This window comes from Geospiza fortis, unplaced genomic scaffold (genome assembly GCF_000277835.1).
Source record: "Geospiza fortis unplaced genomic scaffold, GeoFor_1.0 scaffold403, whole genome shotgun sequence".
Lineage (NCBI taxonomy): Eukaryota > Metazoa > Chordata > Aves > Passeriformes > Thraupidae > Geospiza > Geospiza fortis.
In genome coordinates, this window is record NW_005054336.1 from 3,685,843 (window position 1) to 3,705,986 (window position 20,144).

Here is a 20,144-nt window from a genome sequence, read left to right on the forward strand (position 1 = left end):
CTGTGAGCTAAATTCCACCCAGTTCCCTACCAGAAGAGCTGCTGCAATGTTTTGACATCTGACGCTGAGGAAAAGCCCTCCCTGAGTCTCCTTGTGAGGAGCTGCTTGGGCTTCACCAGAGCTAGGCTGTGCACTCTGGAGGGCGTTTCTCCTCTTCTTTGAGCTTTTTTCTTTGTTTATGTTTCTGTAGCCAGCCACAGAGCTCTCTGTGTGTACAGATGACATGTATTTACATTGCCTTATAGGTGGGATAGTTGTATATCTATTTATCTTTGCCAGATAAATGTGAAATGCTGGAGTATGCTTTCAAACGTTTACTGCCAACAAGATTCCTTTTAAAAGCTGTTCCAATGTACAGGATACCATTTTTCATGGCAAAGTCTTAAGTATATATTGTACTGTTCAAAGTAAGGTGCTTAAAATGAGAAAATGGGATATACTGGAAGTCAAATTCACTGTATCAGGAAAAGAGGGAAAACTCTGTTCTTTCCCTTATTACTGATTTTTTTTCTCTATTTCAGAGCTTGAACCAGTTCAATTTCCCCAGCTGACAGTTTTGCTCTGTTTGATGTAGATTTGGTAAGGCTTTTTGCACATAAGCTTTGAAGAAAGTCTTCTTAAATGGGTAAGTGTTGTGCCTGTAGCACGACACTTGCCACCTTTTTATTCATCTTAAGAAGTGAGCAACAATTTTCAAAGGTGCACAACAGATTATAAGGACAGCTTTGACAAGACCAGAGGAAAAATGATACTGGTTTAATGCTCTGGGGGTTTTGGAGGACTGTAAAGTACAAACTGTCATGAAGCCAACTTAATACAACTGTTTCCTTTATTCTCTAAGGATTCACAAGGGACTTCACCGCTAGCATGAAGGAAATAAAATCTGTTGTGCTAGAAAAATACTTTGTTGCCTGCAATTTTAGAAATGACACAAAGTTTCCTAACAGGAAATGTTACATTCATACAAATTCCCATATTTATTTGTAGACAAAAATTACCATTCACAGAGCGGAAAATCTAGATGAAAACAGAGACAGGATAGACTTAGAGCCACTTTGAGTTATTGACAAACAGATCTACATGATAGCAATAAATACAAATACACACAAATTTTACTTAAATGTAGAGAAAACTTTATTGTCTCATTTTTAAGTACCAGCCTAATTTAGTAACAGGAATTCTGGAAAATAAATTACTACAGAAATACAAGTGAGGAGCTTGTAGAATCTATTTCAGGTAAAGTTGATCTTGTCTTCTGTTGTTACACTATTCGACCAAGATACACTGACTTGGGATATTTTTTCTTTAGATCAGGCCACTGAACAATGAAATAATCTGAAAAGTAGTAAAGAATCTTTCCAGACAAGGATAAAGTTTCCACACGGCAGATGCTCTCTACATACACAATAATTGTTCTCTTTATTCGTAGAAGGCCAAGAAGAAAAGCAGATAAACAGACAGGAACACATGTTCCTGGTCCATTGCACAATATCTAAAAGAGATGAAACACATTACAGAAGTAAGGAATGAGTTTTTTAATACTGTAAAGAATTAAGTGTATATTCATTTAACATTACATTTACACAAAAAATATATTTCAAAAAATATCTTTAAAAACCCAGAAAAGGGAGGTGAATATGAAAAATTAGGAGGGGCAAACAAAACACTATTTCAAAGTACCAAATAATACCATATTCAAAATACCATCTTTTTTTACATGTTATGAAGGAGGAAAAGACCTCTGAGACGGCACATTTATTTCTATGAAGGAAAAGTTTACAATTCCTTGATTCATGGGTGTATAACCAAAACAACTTCCACTCTCAGTCACAGCTTTGTGTTATGTCAGTCATTAAATCTGTGCACATAATAAAGGCAAAGAAATTTAATTAGGATTAAACCTGGGATCCAGTTATAAACCTCTTAAACCTTGGCTTAAGTCAGCCAAACACTTAAGAGTTCATCAAAAATGTGCTGATGAATTAGGACCTTCACAAGAATCTATTAGCTGATATGTGTGACTAGATTTTATTTTTTATTTTTAATAAACACTAGGAGACAGTTAAAAGCATACAGAAGGAAGGAGTTGTGGTAAAAACATGTCATGTCCTTCGAGCAGAGATCTCAAATTCACTTATAAATGTTAACAAGAAAAGAAAGTACTCTGTTAATTTTAGGCATTGTTTAACTGAAAAACAGATTGCTTAAAAGTAAAAGGTTTAAACCAGGGTATATTAGGCACTCCACTTGGTATCCAAATTGATTTCAGGCAAGAAATTTCTTACTGAACTTAAATACTACCATGTAATCAGCACTTTTCTGCACAGCTGGGTTTACATGGAAATAAAGAGTTCTTTTATAAAATCATGGCCCTGTACCCCATAAACTCACATTTTTTTGTTCCAAGTTCACCAACTTGTGAAAGATATTATACTGGTGGAGGGGGGGAATCTGAATTTCTGCTTCAAGGCTGTAACAATTAGTTAAGAACACTTCCTTTCCTGCTTCATGGCAAGATCCCACTGATAATCTGGTTAGCAGCACCTTGCCTCAGCAAAAAGCAGCAACAGATTTGGTGCTACAGAATTCCCAACGATGCATTCAGTTTTTTACTTTCTACTGACTGTTTATAATTTGTAAGCTGCCTCTCAGATGCCCTTTGATCCACGGAAAAGTACTTGCATGTAGGAAAAAGGATCAGGAAAATGATGGACTTGGCATCTTTAAAAAAAACATGGTCTGATCATAACTCATGTCCTCTGCTCTTTCCCTTTCCACACATATGAGTTCAAAGAGGGCAAAGCAGATGTGGCTCTATAGGATTTCTGTATGCAAAATGCTCATATAATACCCTGGTTATAGCTGGTCCTATCCCAAAATGCTTGGATTTAGGAACTGGCCATGAAAAAGACTGTTATAAACCTGCTGAAGCCCACAAACAGATGCCCATCTGAACTGGTGGCTGTGATCTGTAAGTCAGAACTAAAAATTAACCTTCAGTTAACCTTCAGTACGTGTCTACAGGCATGTCCTGCTTAGAACTGGTGTAGTTGCAATTGCAGTGGCAGTTCCTCTCCAAAAATCTGGTCTGACCAGTCCTATTTACTCTCTCTCACACTGCCAGCAGGAAGGGAGACCAGTGGTCCTTCTGCTTGGAGTCCAACATCATAAACTCTTCAAGTGTCATCATACACTCTTCAAGCATTTGATGTACAGGGGAAACTTGAGAAAACAAATATGTACATTACAAACACGAGGAACCATTGCAGAAGGTGTAAGGTAGAAATGCTGCTGTTCAGCTCCTGCTATACACAAACTGGAAAGGATGATGGAAAGGAACTGAATCACCTACAGCCTTCCTCAAAGATGAGAAGATGAGCAGTCCTACTAGTGAATTTCAAAGCACTATTCAAAAGTAAATTTTGGAGAATGATTGATGTCTTACACCTTGAAAGGACCAAGGCTTTTGTTTTTCCCCACCAGCAGAATACCAGTATCTCCCATGGCAATCACCAGTATGCTCTGGGGAAGAGGCAGGCATCTATTGGTCAAGAAGGGACCAGGCCCTCTACAAGGTCAAGCAGCTATTGAGGGTGTTTCCCCCAAGCATCTATTTACAAACAGCATTTGCAAATGCCATTTCCCTCAGAAATATCTTTCCCTTTATCTGTTTCCCTCTGAATCTATTTACTTTAGCTACAAGGCTGCCTGTAGAATATTTGTGTTGCATGAGATATGTTTCTGAAAATATCTCTGGGTTCAGCCTTCCTTAATGAGGCAGCAGAAAGGGGGGAAAAGGGGGGCAAAGACAATTTTTGTGTCACCTTTGTGACCTCTTGAGCTGCAATTGTCCAAGGACTTTCCTGGTCACTGGGCATTCCTACTTTGTTGCCAAGAAGTTGTAAGGGATTGTTCCAGAAACCAGTGCTACAGGTCTCTCCATACCATTCATATGCACCTCTAATGCAAGGAAATGTCCAGTTCACTGTTAAATTGGCTCACTGGCTGCCTGGGCTCACAGCTAGGTCTATAAACTAAGTCCTACATACTAAAATTCTCTGTCAATTCAATCTAACCAAATTCTAAACAGTAAAAGAAACAAATCAAGCTGTATATTAATGGAAGTTTAAAAGTAAAGGATCAGTATACATTTACCTTCAGCAACTCTATAAATCTAATCTCCTATTAACCACTTTTATATAAAAATTGAATAGTTCTTGCCTTTGTGCCTCAAATATTTTCCACAGCTGTTGAAAGAAAATAAGCTAAGCCAGCAGTCTGGGAACACCAGGAACACTGGCACATGGCACCACTGCTGATAAAAGCTACTTTAGGGTTGGTGAATGCAGCACTGTAGCAGAGTGACATTTACCAGGGAAAACACTGAAAGCAGACCTTGCAGCTTCACTGGGATTAAATGTCACTGGCCAAAGCAAAAATGAGTAAAGAAGTAAACTTGCAGTTTTTCTCATAAGTACATAAATATATAATTGCTACATATCTTTTAAAGAACAAGTGTTTACTTATGTTCCCAAAGTACAACAATCAAAAGGAGGACAATGTAAGTCCTCCTCAATTTAATAGAAAGTGGAAAACTAATTTGCAATTTGCATTGCACAGGGAACTGGCAGCACCTGCTGCTCTCCTTAATGACCTCTGCAGAGACTGGCCTTTTGTCACCTGGTCAAGAGCAGAAAACCTGCCCTGCTCGCTGGGGAGGATGGTGGTGTGGGAATGTGCATGTGTGAGCTGAAGTTGTGCTGCTTACCAGACATGGAGCCACCTCCTGGAGCACCTGTAGGACACTGCCTGGGCTTCCTTTGTTCTGGTAATGCTCCCTACTCCTCAGTGCTGAACACCTGGAGTCAGTTTAAGGGAATAGGAGGTGGTGGTGATAGACAACTAAAAGAGGCAAAGGCAAGTGGAGTGATACAAAATGGACCAAAGCTGGGTTAACGGAATGATCCAAATCTATGCAAGTGCTACCTTTTAACTGCTATGCAATGCCTACTTTTTAACAACGTAGGGAAAACCTATTAGATATTCCTATGTTACAGGGATAATGAATTCTTTTGTTTGTGTGGTTTTTGTTTTGATGAGGGGAGGTGGTTGTTTTTGTGGCACAAGAAGAGAGAATCTGCAATGAATTAATTTGTATTCTGCTATGTGAATTACAGTATTTTATGAGCTCATCAGCCCTTGTTTGGTTTTAATATTATATTACTATTTTAAAAACTTCACACTCAAATACTTAAGCATTTTGAGAGGGAGTGCTTATGGAAGCTTTTGCTCTTTACTATGTCTGAAAATTCAAGTTTTGAACGTTGAGAAAAATTAGCTTAGAATTGTTAATACTTTTTACAGTTTAAAAAAGGCAGGAACCTTTTTCAACAATTCCTTATTATTGTTATTGATGGGGAGAAAGAAGAATTTCAGGTTCTGTTTGCACAATAGAAAGGTCATTAAACTACCTACTGGTTTATTCTTTTTGAAGAGTGAAGATCTTATCCAGTTCACTTTCCTCCACCACCTGCATATAAAACCTGCTAAAACTTCACACCCTATTTTCTGTTTGAACTTACCTACAGAATGCAAGGCAGGACAAAAAAAAAAAGCCAAAACTAGCTGTGTAGTCTGATGTAAATCAGGTAATTAAGGTGGAACTGAATTTTACCTGGATGCACTTTCATCTTCTGCTGTCTAAATCATTTGAATCATCAGGGGTGCAAGAAGGTGGTTCTAGTGTCCTACAGGAGCAGCTTGTGTTTGGGCTGGTCAGCAACTCTAGGCTGTAGCACTGCCATGGAAACCTTTCTTGTTCCCCTCTGGATCTCACTGGTACAGTAGCTGTTGTTATTATCATACAATGCAGCAGTAAGTGAGGTGCTCTTCAAAACAAGTGGAGACATGTGTGGTCCTAGAGGCAGATTACCTAACCAGGGTAAGTAAGATTAGTGAATGCCAGAGTGGGGAAGACAGAAGTGGAAGAGCAAGGACTCTAAATTAGTACACTACACAGCTGGGCTTCTATTTGTTTCTGAGTGTTACTTTCATCATAGAATGAAATAGATGGGGAAGCATCACCTTTTATGCAGCTCTCACTTTCTAAAGGCTTGGGGACAGAAAAAAATCCAACCTAGTGGATTTTTCTATGGGAGAAAAGGAGAGCTTCTGCAAACCCACTAGGAACTGGATGTAGGGTTTTCATTGTAACAGCATTAGGCATTATCACTTCTGCCTTCTAGGCCTGACCCAGGGTTACCAACCCACTGTCCTCAGGGGCAAGACAAGGGAAGAGGCCCAGCTGATGTGATTTGCATCAGCCTCTGAATACAAAGCAGTGAGGGAAGCTCCCAGCCCCTGGATTTCAGCAGAGCTTAGCTATGCATGTGGCTATTTGACACTGTAAAGACTTAAAACAGCTCAGGCCTGCTTGTGGGTATGCCCAAGGGCTTTACTGATGAAAAGAGATGATATGACTGGGGTCATTAAGAGTGTCAGAAGTTAGGCAACAGCTTAGTGAGGAAGGTTCCTTTGGATGCCTAAAGAAACATGCAGGCTTTAATTTTTTCTAAGGAGTCTAACCTTAGGCACCATACCTAACTGCCCCTGTATGCCAGGTGACAGGTCTGTCATTGGATTAAAAGGTCTTTGGAGTGGTAGTTTCCATCAGCAAACTTCCCAGCCTAGTTGCCAAATGTAAAATGAGAAGCATAGAATGATCAATTAAAAATAATAATAAATGACAGCTGTGAGACTGGTACTAAGGCTCAAGTCTGTGAAATGGTTAGTGTTGGTTATTAAAACATTACATGAATCCCCAGGCTGTCAGAGGGACCAACAAAACAACCATTGAATCTTTTGGGAAACTGTGGGAGATGGATAGGTTGGTTAAAAAAAAACAAGATTACCAAAGCAGATACAGGGTGGAGAATAAACTAACTGAATAAACTAACTCCCTACCTACATTACTATGGAGTGGGTATGTGGTTTATTGCTGCTGACAAATTAGTAGGAAGTAGAGGAAATTTGACCTAGTGTAGATGAAAAAGTTGGTCATAAAATAATTTAGTAAAAATCTTTTGCCAAGTAAATGAAATGGTAGTTACTGAACTACATCTCCAGCTACAACACTAAGAACTATCTGGCTTTCAGCAATGTCACCTTGGCTGAATCTGAACCTGACCAGTCTCTTGGTCACCATGAGAAATACCATCCAACCTTTTAGAACCTCTTTACAAATAATTTTTATATATCTCTTCATATTAAAAGTACTGCTTGTTCTAGTAGCCTGTTTCTACTCAAAAGAAGAAATTAAATCCAAGGACTTTCAAATATACTCATACATGTTAGTACTAGTGGCCCAAGTTGAGCCTTTAATTGCAAATCTCAGTGTGTCTTTCATTAATCAGACATTTGCTTAACTTCAACTTGAAAGCAGTATTTTAAACATGATATTTAAATGTTCATAAAACATCTCTTGGGCTACTGCCTAATCACTGAAGTTGGTATAGGAAGAATGTGCATCAAATATCTGCCTGAAATATCTTCACAGTGTAAAACCGAGAGGTGTTGGCACTCTGTCTCTGCATACCAGTGGTTTAGATTTAGCAAGACTGTTATGTTTTATAACATACATGGAAGTGTGACCAGGGTGTTCATTAGGCTCATAATGACCCTGATAGCTGATGAGTTAAGACTCTTTTATGTCTAAAACTGCCTCCTTAAATCTAAGCTGAGATCTCAGTTCATCTTTACTGCTGCTCCTGTCCTCCCTGTGAAAAGGAGTGTCTATAGGCAGTTAATTGGCAGTCACAGAAAGGGCAGGGCTACAACAAAGCTTTGAACCAGCTGACTGGAATAGCTCCAGATGTTTATCTGTGTTCAGCACAGGGTAATTCTGCATTGGGGCTGCAGGGAAGCTGTACACAAGGTAGGAGGGGTGAATAAGACTAATTTCCGTCAACATTGAGAAGTTAAACAAATTTTGATGCCTTCACTTTGTTTTGTTTTTGGATGAAAACAATTGTATTGCTGAAGTTCTTAATCTAGTGTTCTTACTTTTGCTTATTTTGACTGTTTTGATCCTAGAAGAACACTAGCAGATCAGACATACAGTCAGTCTGGTCCAAAGAATTATAAACACTGTGGAAAGATGCAGTGTACAAAAGAATGCAGCAGACAGTCCTAATATTGCATTATACAAAGATCACTTGTTATAAAATGAATAAAGAAAAAAATGCCACCACCCAGATTTTGTAGCTTTCCACAAAGTACCAATTAGAACCATGATATGAGAGACAATAACTTACTATTTGTCACAGTAATTTGTGAGAGTGTTATGAACTTAAGGCATTTTGGGCAGGGCACAAAGAATGGAAAATCTTAGCTAAATGAAATAATGATCTCCTTTCATTTAGCTTACTGTGCAAACACTTCTGTAACCAGAAGTTCAGTCAGTTTTACCAGTCAGGGGATCAGGCATGAGTGAAGGGATGTGCAGTCATAAAAGAAGAGGTGATTGCTACAAGCATGATAAGCTGTGCAGGTTTCAGGCTCCTAGAAAGAAGTTTCATTCTCATTCTCTGACAGCAGAACATGTACTTGCTGTGCAAATGTGCAAACTTACTACAGACTTCCCACAGGAAGGAGGCCCTAATGTGGGAGGACCGCCTTCTTAGCCTGATTTAACCCAGGTTTTCCCAAATAGCAGTCATCTGAAAATATCTACTTATTTCAGTCTCTGTAGAGCCCTGAGGCAGTGGGAACTGTTGAGAAGAGTCCCCAGGAAAGGGAAAAAAGGTCTGGTCCTAAGGGTCCAGGATGTGCAATCTGCTAATGAATGGAGCTTTATGCAGCATTTCTGCACAACTGTAGGTGAAATCTAATTATATTAAAGGATAGCAAATCACTGACCCAATTACATAACCCATCTATGGCTGAAAACATGGATTGGATACAATATTTTGCAGCTTCTGCTGTGTGGTAGGGCCACATCCTTCATTTTCAGTTTGGACTTCAGGTATGCCAGAATGAGCAAGGTAATCATGATCCAGACAAAAGACTAGATCACCTGAAAACTTAGGTGCAGGGTTGGCAAACTGGCCCAAAGACAATGGTTCTGTAAGCAGCAAGAGAACTGAAGACCAGTTTCCTCTGAACTTGTATCTACTGACTGACTTCAAGCATATTAAAGGAAAGATGTAACTTTAGTCCTTCTTGTATATCAAATGATCTATGTAGGATGCAGTAATTTTCTTTATCTTTGGAAAAAATCTCTGTGCAGCTTGTTTAATTTTCTATAAATAAGACGGATTTGCATCCTTTTCTACATAATAGATCTTATCTTGTTCTAGTTTTATGTTTCTTTTTAGCCTTTCTCTCAAATGAAGACAACAGAAGTCTCTCTTCTCTGACCAGCTGCCTGTTTTCATGGTAGGAATTTGCAATCTTTGAGGCTGCATGCTAAATCTGGCTACAGCTGATGAATGGTTTTAAAAGCTTTTCTGGGGGAAGGTGGGTGTAAGCAGTGTGTGCTGGCCTTTCCTTCCCTGGAATTTTAGGCCTCTGTATAGGAAGCCTGTCTAAGGCAGATAGATGTTATAAAAACTGCTCACCATACATTCACCTGCAAAACACACTGATATTTACATTTCTGTAATTCTTGGCTATAGAAACACAAGCCAATCATCACTTCTGACATCTTAATTGTTACTTGGCTTAATATCTCTAAAGGGACTTAACTTTGCAGAGTGCAGATGTTCATAACTCAGAAATGGGCCTCCTGAAGATGATCTCAAGCTGAGCAACTCAACTAACTTTTACATTTCCTTAACTCTCTGGAGGCCCACTTCAAGTGTGGTCAAGTTCTGCAAGACAGCAAAGATCTCCTGGGAGTTGTTCGGTTCTTTTCAGTTCTTTCTGAACTTACGATCTTGAAGAAGGGTTAGATGGAACTGATTGCTCAGGAAAACTGATGCAAGAAGCTTTGCCAGATCAGTGTGAGATACAAAAGGGACCCAGTGCTCATCAAGTAAAGCACATATCAAGTGCTCATCAAGTAACTCCAGTGCAGCTGGGTTTGCTGTTTCCCTTTTGCAGCTATTTGCACTCCACAGACTGGCTTAGGTTGGCATAACTACCATATCTGTTCCAAATCTTGCCTTTGTGCACCTAATGGTTTTGGGCTCCCTTTGCAGTACCTTTCTTGTCCTGCATTTCTTGACCACTGCAACACTTCTGTGTTTCTCTAGCTTTAGGCTGCCTACAGAAGACTTCAGTCATTCCTTCAAACATACACATATTTCTGACAAGCCTGAAAGCAAGTGTAAGGGTTTGGGGATCACTCATACACACAAATGACTTAGAAGCAAGGTTGTCTTTCCTTCCTGGAGTTAAACAAAACCAGTGTCTAGACTGAAAATGTACAGCATCCATGAGCTCTCCTGTTTAAAAATACGAAGCTCTCAGCATGATGTAATACTGTGCTTGTTTCTAAACTTGGTTGTTGATTTCCATGCCAAAAGTTAGAGATGAACCTGTGAGTGCCAGCATTTGTCCCAGCCTAGTTCTAGTTCTTTACATTACTAAGCATTACATTTTGCTTAGTGAGTGAGTAGAGTGAGTTTCAATTCACTGCAAACATTTTTGTGGAAAGGCAATTAAATACTACCAGTTGCCTCACATACCATACAGTCTTTTCACTGGCAACGTGAGGTATTTTAATCCCTGAAACAGTCTCCTTGGCTAAGTGTTTTAAAATCTTTGCAGCTCTCTGAGTGATTATATTTTACAGAATTCTTAAACTAAGATATACATACAAGTAGTAGTATGTAAGCAGCTTTCAAGTAGTACATGATTTGCCATAATGCCAGGGATGCTTCTGCCAGCTGCTATTTTGGTTGATAATAGCACCTGACTAAAAGTAATTTGGATTGCCTTCCCCTCCAGCTCTTTAACCATGGATAAAGACTCTTTGGATCTCATTTTGAGACAGGGGTTACTTTAAACACTGCAAAGGGCTTAAAGGCCTTGCTAAAACATATCCCTAATTTTACAAGTGTTTTCCAAAACGTTCGTCTTCTGATAGCTTATCACAGTTTATCAGCTCCAACACCATTTCTGATAACTCTATGTGTAAATCTCTCTGTCACTTTAAATTCCTTTGGTAAACAGAAAACATGGAATTAGATTAGTAACTTCCTGCTCCCTTTATTAAACTACGCAGGGAGATTTTTCCAGTCAATTTCTTTTGCAATAAGTAAAAAAATACACTAACCTAACACAGTGGTGTTGCAAAGTGATTACTAAATAATTACTCACATTTTTCTGTCTGCTCATGTGAACAAAAGTGACTATTACCACTGCCCCAATCAAAACCACTGTAGAAAGAATAGGATGTCACCTTCTCCCCTCTCCCAGTTTTATCTCCAGTTTTCAGAATAGACTTGAAAAACAGCAACTGCAAAAAACCCTACTTCTGTTGTCTTGCACACTAAACTGTTTGAAAAGTCCAGCAAGTGAGAAGCTTTTGATCTGACAGGAACTGACCTGTACTATTGAAGCAAATGAGATCACATTACTCACAGCAGCCTCTCTAAACATTCAAAATACCACAAACTTTTAAAAGCCTCTTTAGAATTAGCCATGCAGTTCACAGAGGGATTTAAAAATAGTCTCCTTACAAATATCTGTCTCCTTACAAATATCTGCGTGTGTATAGATGCTACTACTAAATTCTGAAAAATACTTTGTAAGTGCACTAGTTTTTACATGTTTCACTTAAGCATTTTAAACCTCATAAAGTATTAATTTGAAATTCTGCTGAACTAATACTTTTTTAAAAATCCTCAAGTTTGGATTACTGACTCCTTAAGATGACAACAACTCTAGCAAGAAGCCAGCTGTAACCAAATTTTTTCTTACAAAATTGTAAGACTTAATGCTAGGAGAGCAGTGCACTATCTTTTGTGTTAACACAAAACTTTATTGATTGAATATCTCCATTGTAGTTATACCATCTAACAACCCTGAATGCTTCTGACTTAAGTGTGTGGAATATTTTAAAATAAATGTAATTAGCATGAGAGTGCAGCTTTTTCGGAACAGTTTAAAAAAGCTACTAAAGTGTTGAGGAATTGCTACTTCAGCAGTGATGCTTTTTGTCATTAGATGAGATAATTAATGTCAGTCAGCCAAAGACTAAATAAATATGCATTGTAGCTCAGAAGTCCATGTAAGCACAAGAACTGAATCTGTATATATTTGTGCTGGTCTGAACCTGTCTGTGCCAGACTGGTCATACCATTTTAGAAGCAAGTCCAGCCAACAGGATAACCAGGCTTTCAGGCATAGTTTGTGCTGCTGCAATCCTGAAGAGATACTATCAGGAAGCAGCAATCTTGTTTTTGCTAGCTCTACCAGCATAGCAAGGGAGTGACTCTCTAAAGGTACTTGCAAACTTCGCGAGGGAAAACTGGTATTTGCTATTCTAATTCACCAGCAGTGCAACCTGTTCTCTCTTTCTTGATGTATTGCTGCTATATTTAATTTAAAATTAAAAATAGTTTTCCTGTGAATTGTAAACTTAAGCATACATATGAGATGCAGTCTGCATATGCCAAGTGCTTTTATAATGCGGATTAGCAAGTTTTCAATAAATTAGATTTTCTTTACCTACCAAATCTGGTTTCCGTTTGTAGGTCAGAGGGAGAGAGTAAAGTATGGAGTACAGTGTTGTTAGCACAGAGGAGACCCAGGACTGTCTGACCTCCCGGCTCCTGGGAATGCGATCCAGGCTGAACTGGAAAAGAGCACGAGGAGCAGAGCTGTTACTTTCCTGACAATGTTGCGGCTCCTTCTTGTTAAATCTATCTGTGCCGGCCTTTTTTCCCCCTTTTCTTAGTCTAGTTTGGGAACTGTGTATAAAAAGTATACAGTGAAGCATAAAGCACAGATAACACCAGAACTGGTAGCTTTGGCTCGGTGCCGCCTCGGGCTCCCCAAACCCCGGCAAGCAGCAGCAGCAGCAGCGCCGGGCGAGGGCGGCACCTCGTGGGCACCGGCGGCGCTCGGAGCGCTCCGCAGCTGCCGGGCATTCACACTGCGGGGAACGCACAGCTCTGCTGCGCCACTGCCCGCCGAGTGCCATCAAACATGTACAAGCGGATATCACCACCCTTTAAATGAGTACTCAGCGAGTGTTCAATAAATATGCGTAACACATATGCAAAATGCTAAATATCTGCGTAAAGAAACAGGAAAGAACATCTTATCATTAAATAAAAAATAGGTAAAGAAGTAACTTGCTTTGTTCTTTCTCTAAATGCAGATTATTCATGGTGTGTAAAAGGTATCAAATTAATAAAGCAAGGATGATTCCTTTTGTCTTGAAGGCCCAGGAGCAGGAGCAGTTGTTAGGCTGCCTCCCTCCTTGCAGGTGCCTTTACCTCAGTGGAGAGGAGCTGCACCTAAGAATTATTGCTATGGCAGAAGGCACTCCTGATGCCAAAGACATTTTGGACTGTGTAAATGAAAGGCAAATGTAGTGGCTGCAGTGCAGAGTTCAGTGATGCTGACATGTGGATAGTGGTTGTTACCTCACTTCACATGGGACACCAGACCACCTCACCACCACTCTGGAAGAACTTACATGGGGTGTGAGAAACTCTAAATACTGAAAATTGCCCAGTTACTTCATGTGCATATTGCTGATTGTCATAGCTTACTCCTGGTGATTTGTGCCCCTGAAAGAGGATGTTAACAAAAGCTGTATGGTAAATACAAACTACAAATCTATCTTGAAAAGCAGTAACTGGGACTATTTTTTATACATGAGGTGGAAAGAATTTTAAAAACCCCAACATTTGTAAATACAGAATGTTAATTTTCTTGTCTGAGATTATCCTATTTCATTGTGATATCTTTCTTCAATAGCTGTGATACTGGAAGGCATTAACAGATGTTACAAACTTGATTTTTTTATGTTTTATTTGCAGGTGTTGAAACTCTGATTGCATTACTCTGACAACAGAATATGGAAAGATAAACATACCCCCCCAGCTCCCTATTCAACAGGTTTCTGGTTATCACTGCCTCTGTTTCTCAAAGCCTTGGAAGAGTTCAGGTGATAAAAAGAAATGCTGTAAGTGGAGTTTAGACCCTTGTCTAGTACTCAGCCCTGCAAGAAATATGGGTATGATAAAGTGGTTTTAGGCAATCAGGGTCCAGTGGAACTATTCAGATGAACCGTCACTGTAAGGATGGTGTTAAAGAGCATTTGACAAAAAAACCGTAGGTGATTTTCATCATCATTAAAAACCCAAATAATTTCAGCAGAGCTTGGCAGGAACTCCAAACAGTATCAAAGTAGGAATTTACTTGGAGAGTTCAAGCAAAGATCAAGCAGATTTTATCTATACTTTTCAAAAAATATGGCAGAAACTGTACATCAGTGCCTATGTCGTGTTAGGACTTCAGTCCACACATCAAATAACTCCTAGGTATTAGAATTAAAAAACAAAACTCAGGGGGTTTTGTTGTTGTTTGTTTGTTTAGAAGCCACTGCCAGATGCTTCTGTAATCCCAGCCTCTCCTCTCATTAAGTGCTGTCAACGTTCCAAAGGTACATCCTGTATATTTTGCTGGAACACTGCATAGTATGTCTGACACCAGAAAAAGATTTCTCCCCTATCTATGGTGTAGTATTGTTGCATCTTTTTTTTCTTTACATCTTTAGTGCACTCAGAATCTTTTTTCTAATTTGAAATCAAGTGTTCCAAACTGGCAAATCTGTAAAGTAATTTCAAAATCAGTGATGTTGTCCTTTACCTAATGTTGTTTTGCAAGGATGCAAGGAAAAGCTGGTGGAAAACTGCAACTGCTGTGAATTATTATAATATTCTCAGCTGAACATACTGCAATGCTTGCAAAGAAACTGAGTTTACATAATTCTTTTTCCTTATGAGAAATAAGATTTCTTAGCATAGTACGTCTCATGAAATGGAAAAAAACATATGGTCAGAAGAGGTTTATGTAAAGGTTAGTTAATCTGGTTGCTCATCTCAGACATGACCATGGGGGTATAGGAATTCAACTTCTTCAATAAGTTGTCTCTCTGCTGCTAGACCATGTTGCCAGCAGCTGAAACAGGTTCTCTATGAGCATAGAAGGTTCCCTGAGTACCAGCTCTGGGGGCATCCATGTGGAATAGTTGTGGTTACAGGTGGGGAGTGATAGAGAACAAAGAGGCCAGTGATAGCAGCACCAGAGACTTTTCATAGGTGGCAGTTTTTAGTTCTTTTTCAAGAGGCTTAGTGGGTTGAGGTGCAGCCTTTTTCTTCTTGCAAGGAAGATGCTCATTCTGGCTTTCTTTCCTTCTTCCTAAATAGCTGTTAGAACAGAGCTAGAGCACAGATCAAAAAGAAAATTATTTGGAGGGGTGAGGAGGTGTGTGTGTTTAATTTTCTCTTACATCACTGGTTTTCTGTTACATCATTATTGTAATTTGTCTTCCATCTGGTCCCTAGTTCTGGAAAAATCTACTTCCTTAACAGGATGAGGAAGGGAATGACCATGTGTTGAAGCATTCAGACTTCTCCCTTTCACTTATGCAAAGCTTCAAGAAGTTACTAAGACAAAATTTTAAAATGTTTGATGATCTCCAGTGCCCCCAATTACAAAACACACACTGTGTGTGTGTGTGAAAGCACACTCTGAAATTTAGCAAATATATGTTACAGGCATGTGATATTTACTTTCCAAAATTTATCTTTCATTTTCACTCTAAATACTTTTGCTTAGTAGAAAGAGAATGGCCAAAGGAAAATGAGCATCTGTTATCCAGACATCAAACTCACATGCAGCCAAAAATGCTCCTCTGGCTTTCAGTGTTGAGGGAAAATATAACTACAGGATCTGTTAGTAGTTGGAGAGGTTATAAAAGAGAAGCTTAGCAAAAAAAAAGTGAGCTATGAAAACCACATAACCTTTTAATACTGAAAATATGTATCTTTAAGAAATCTAATAATTTAGGGTTGGACATTCTTCAGGTAAGTGAATATGACTGTGTGAATGGCAATTTACCCAATAAGATGTCTCTGAACAGGAAACATCTCTGGTCACTTTATTAAATATTCATCCTTGGTGCACAATGAGACGTGAAAGTTGCAGTAAACAAACTTAAAAATGTCATTCCTTAGTAAGCCTTAGCAGCAGTTGCCTAACATTAACAGGGTTTATTCTGAAAGTCACTGGTACTGAGTCGTGCAGTCTTTTGTCCCAACAGCACTGCTGAAAACAGTGGAAGTGCACCATATGAAATCAACAACATGCAAATAATTAATTTACTGTGTGTTGTACTATTTGCTCAAAAGGACCTAAAGTTTTTGTAGTCAGAACATTCATTTCCATTGTACTTATTCCACTAAAACTTTCTACTAATTTCAGTGGATGTCAGATCACATTTTAGGTCAGCAGTTATGCTGCTGTCTGTTAATCATACAGCAAAGGAGCTGAAAGCAAGCAAACATCTGAGGAAAAAATAAACAAGATATTTTAATGATTTTTTCATAAGTTTTAGGAGTTCAGGATTTGCTCAGGTCATCAGTCAGAAAACTGACATTCAGAGACCTTGCATCCCTTTTAAACAAACATTTAATACTTTATTTTAAAAATACAACCAAGACACAGTCTAGAAACAAAGCCAATAAAATTTAAATTAAGGTTTTCTTAGATGAAATATTTTTATATATAATTTCATTCCAAAAAATATTATGTGTCACTGAGGGAAATGCCAAACTAAAAAAAAATCCCCCCTGCAATATTTTTGTCTTACAGCTACAAGTAACACTTCAGTGGCTAGCTGGTATAAATGTCCTTTCAAAGAATCATTTCCAAATTGCCTTCAATTAGAATGTCAAGATAATTTTTCTTACTGAGTATTTAACAAATTACCTGGGACTCGGAGAATGTTTCAGCCCTTTTTTGTTCAAAAGAACGTATTTTAGCTTCACTCATCTTATCTGAGTCTGCCAAAACATAATGTCTAGGAGAGTATGACTCTGACAAACAGCTGAGTAACCTCAGGATTTCTGTTGTGTGCCCACCTGTAAAACAAAGCAAACTGCAATTAGTGTGTGAAAAGTGTCATAATTTTCCATTTCTTCAGCTGAATCAGTCACTTTTCATTTTGAAGCACATGAGTATTACCACTACCAGTGAGAAAGTATCTTCTGGAAGTAAAGGATTCAATCAGAGGACGGCTGAGACTGTTTACATAACATGGAGGGAACTCAGCTCCCAGGGAAGTGGTACTGATGGACGTTTTCCAGTGAAATGAGATTGAACCAGGGTCATGCAGGAGTCTGATGTTTGTGTTTAATGTCCTGTACACGGTGCAGAACAACCAGGCACACAGTGACACTGTGCTCTGCACTCAAAGGCCACCCCATGGGCCATGGCCAAAATGCAGCTGGACAGGATCTGGCTCAGGGCTGCACCTTGGAAGCAGAACTGCCACTGACCCTGCCTTGTGCCCAGCGCTGTGACCTGCCAGGGCAGGGGTGTGCTAGCCCAGCTCATCACACTGAAACCAGCCAGGCAGCAGGGTCCCCCTGCAGCCAGAGCAGTGACAGCCAGAGCAGTGACAGCGACAGGAGTGGCCCCCCGCAGAGCAGTGACAGCCACAGCAGTGACAGCCACAGCAGTGTCCCCCTGCAGCCAGAGCAGTGACAGCCAGAGCAGTGTAGCTGCTGGGTGCTGACAGAACAAACAGTGCTGCTTCAGGCACTGCTCTGAGCACTGCCCTTGAAGGGGCCTTCACAACCTTCTAACAGCAGGGTCATTCTGTCCCAGAGCTAAACTGGCACCAAACCAGAGAGCAGGGGAGGCTGTACATACTGGGCTTTTTGGCAGCTGGGTTAATTTTTGGGTTTTTTTGTCATTTGAGTTCCCTGAAAAGCATTAAGAGGGATATTGTTAGAATGGAAGGGGGGTGGAGAAGGAAGACTGTGTAGGTGAAGTGGAGCAATCTCACCTTTTATCCACTGGACTGCATCAGACCAACATGAAACCAGACCCACAAATACACCATGTGTTGACTGGATGTGTTGCTTTTCACTCTGCTGGAAGTTGCAGACCAAAACCAGTAAACTGCATGTATTCCTACTACCTCCTGCTGTTCAGGGTCACTAGGCTGCGAGACCTTTGTTGCACAGCTTAAATGCAAAGCTGGTGAACAACTGACAACAAGGAGAGCTATGCTGCAGCATTGCACTAGACTTTGCCACCTTTCCATACAATTCCATGTGGTATTTTTCAGATATGTTTGGAGATATTTTCTCCTGAGTGGTGTTTGTTAAGGTTTTGCAAATTTTAATGCAATCAGCTGAGCATTCACAGGAGATTTCTACTTAGAAGTCTCAAAGAATAGGCTTGAACATTACTTGAATCTTAATTGACATGTATTATTTCACCTGGTAAGCTTATGTATAGTGGAACTATTCTTTTAATACAGACTAACTAGATTCCAAAGGACTGAAGGAAAATACACACATTTCCAGCCCTAGTGGATGTAAAGATGACCTGAAGAATTATAAACCTGCCAGTCAAACTGAGATGCAGAGAGATCTCAGGATTATTACTCAGTCGGTGTGCAAAAACCAAAGGGATACTGGGGTGCTGAAATCACAGCTGACCTGTATTTGTCAACTGCAAATTTTCAAATAAAATTTTTGGAGGTAAATTAATTGCCCATCAACTCTGATAACAAGGTAAAAAGGAGAAGCAGGTGTACACCCACTTTAGTGAGGAGTGACATTCTTGTCTCTGACGGCTCCACGTGTGACTCGTGTAAGCAGATCACAGCACCGCGCTTTGGGTAGGTTGCAAAATGCCACGTGTGTGAGGGGCGCGCCAGCGCTTGGAGCGCCGTGCCCGGCATCGCCTCAGCAACCTCCAGTCAGGCCGAGCAGCTGCACGGCTCAGTCCTGCACCGGTGCTTTCACCGTGACCTCGGTGAAACGCGCAACAATGACTCAAATCGAGAACCAAAACACCCAAGGGCAGGCGGCGGCCCCGAGGACACCCGGCCCGGCCCGGGGCCACCACAAGAGCTGCCGAGGCGGGGCCTCGGCACCGGCTCCCGACACACGTAACCGCGACTACAACTCCCGCCATGCACCAAGGTATATGGCAGCGGTGCGCTGGCCGCTTGTCGCGCTGCATGCCGGGACTGGTAGTTCCAGGAATCTGGAGCGGCAGCCCCAAGGTGCCACTCGCTCCCGCCGGTGGCAACCGCCACTCACCAGAGCCGGCCACCACCAGGAGACTGAACGGAGGCGTCTGCCGACCGCGTCTTTTCCTATCCAGGAGCACCAGCGGGACAATCAGTGAGGAGAGAAGGAGGAGCAGGACCACGACGAGGGGCAGCTCCTCCATGCGCGGCGGAGGCCACCTCTCGCGGAAGCGGCAGTGACCCCTCCCCCGTACGGCGGCCGGCGCGGTTCAAACCTCCGCGTGCTCTGAGCGCGGTGGTGGTTCCGGGGGTGGCAGGGGCCGCGGTCGGGCGGGGCTCGGCGGGCCCGGGGCGCGGTGATGCGGCGTGAGGGGATCCCCGTGTGCCCGCTCGGTGCTCCCCGCGCCTTCGAGCACCCGCTGCGCCGCAGCCGGCGCCCCGGAGCTGCGAAATACCGCTGTAAGCACGGGGGGAATGAGGGCCCGCAGGCCGAGCCTGCCCGCTGTGCACGGGCTGCGGCGGGAGCCGGGGGCTGCAGCGGGGGCTGAGAGAGCCCTGCCGGCTTCAGCGGGGGCTGAGAGAGCCCTGCCGGCTTCAGCGGGGGCTGAGAGAGCCCTGCCGGCTTCAGCGGGGGCTGAGAGAGCCCTGCCGGCTTTAGCGGGGGCTGCAGCGGGGGCCGGGCGCTCCGTGACGCGCACGGATGGACGGATGGATTCCTGCGGGAGCATGACTGCTGTATGCACTGATACTGACCCAGGTATGTCTGCTTACATGCAGCTGTAATGTTACACAGCCTACAGTAACGCGTACAATAAAGAATATTAACGTTTCACTGCCTGTCGTGGTTCTAGTTTTCATTCATGGTAATTCTTCAGTTTTTTATTTCAGTAAGAAGTGTGGAGCAGCAGAT

The 20,144-nt window shown here is 41.2% G+C and overlaps 1 protein-coding gene across 1 annotated transcript; it reads right to left on the reverse strand.

Annotated features, from left to right (window-relative positions):
* Window positions 1–1,110: 1,110 nt before the first annotated feature.
* ALG14 (ALG14 UDP-N-acetylglucosaminyltransferase subunit) lies at window positions 1,111–19,484 on the reverse strand. Its single transcript, XM_014307472.2, has 4 exons — window positions 19,305–19,484; window positions 16,954–17,105; window positions 12,680–12,802; window positions 1,111–1,492 (listed from the first exon to the last, which is right to left on the reverse strand). Exons 1-4 carry the CDS (start codon window positions 19,435–19,437, stop codon window positions 1,262–1,264), a joined length of 639 nt encoding a protein of 212 aa, XP_014162947.1. The 5' UTR covers window positions 19,438–19,484; the 3' UTR covers window positions 1,111–1,261.
* Window positions 19,485–20,144: the final 660 nt, after the last annotated feature.

Excerpts from the sequence above, each read along its gene's own strand:
- ALG14 (XM_014307472.2), bottom strand. The coding sequence starts at position 19,437 with ATGGAGGAGCTGCCCCTCGTCGTGGTCCTGCTCCTCCTTCTCTCCTCA. Across the intron at positions 12,803-16,953 it reads AAACATTCTCCGAGTCCCAG|TTCAGCCTGGATCGCATTCC; the intron begins GTAATTTGTTAA and ends GCTCTTTTCCAG. Across the intron at positions 1,493-12,679 it reads ACAAACGGAAACCAGATTTG|ATATTGTGCAATGGACCAGG; the intron begins GTAGGTAAAGAA and ends CATCTCTTTTAG.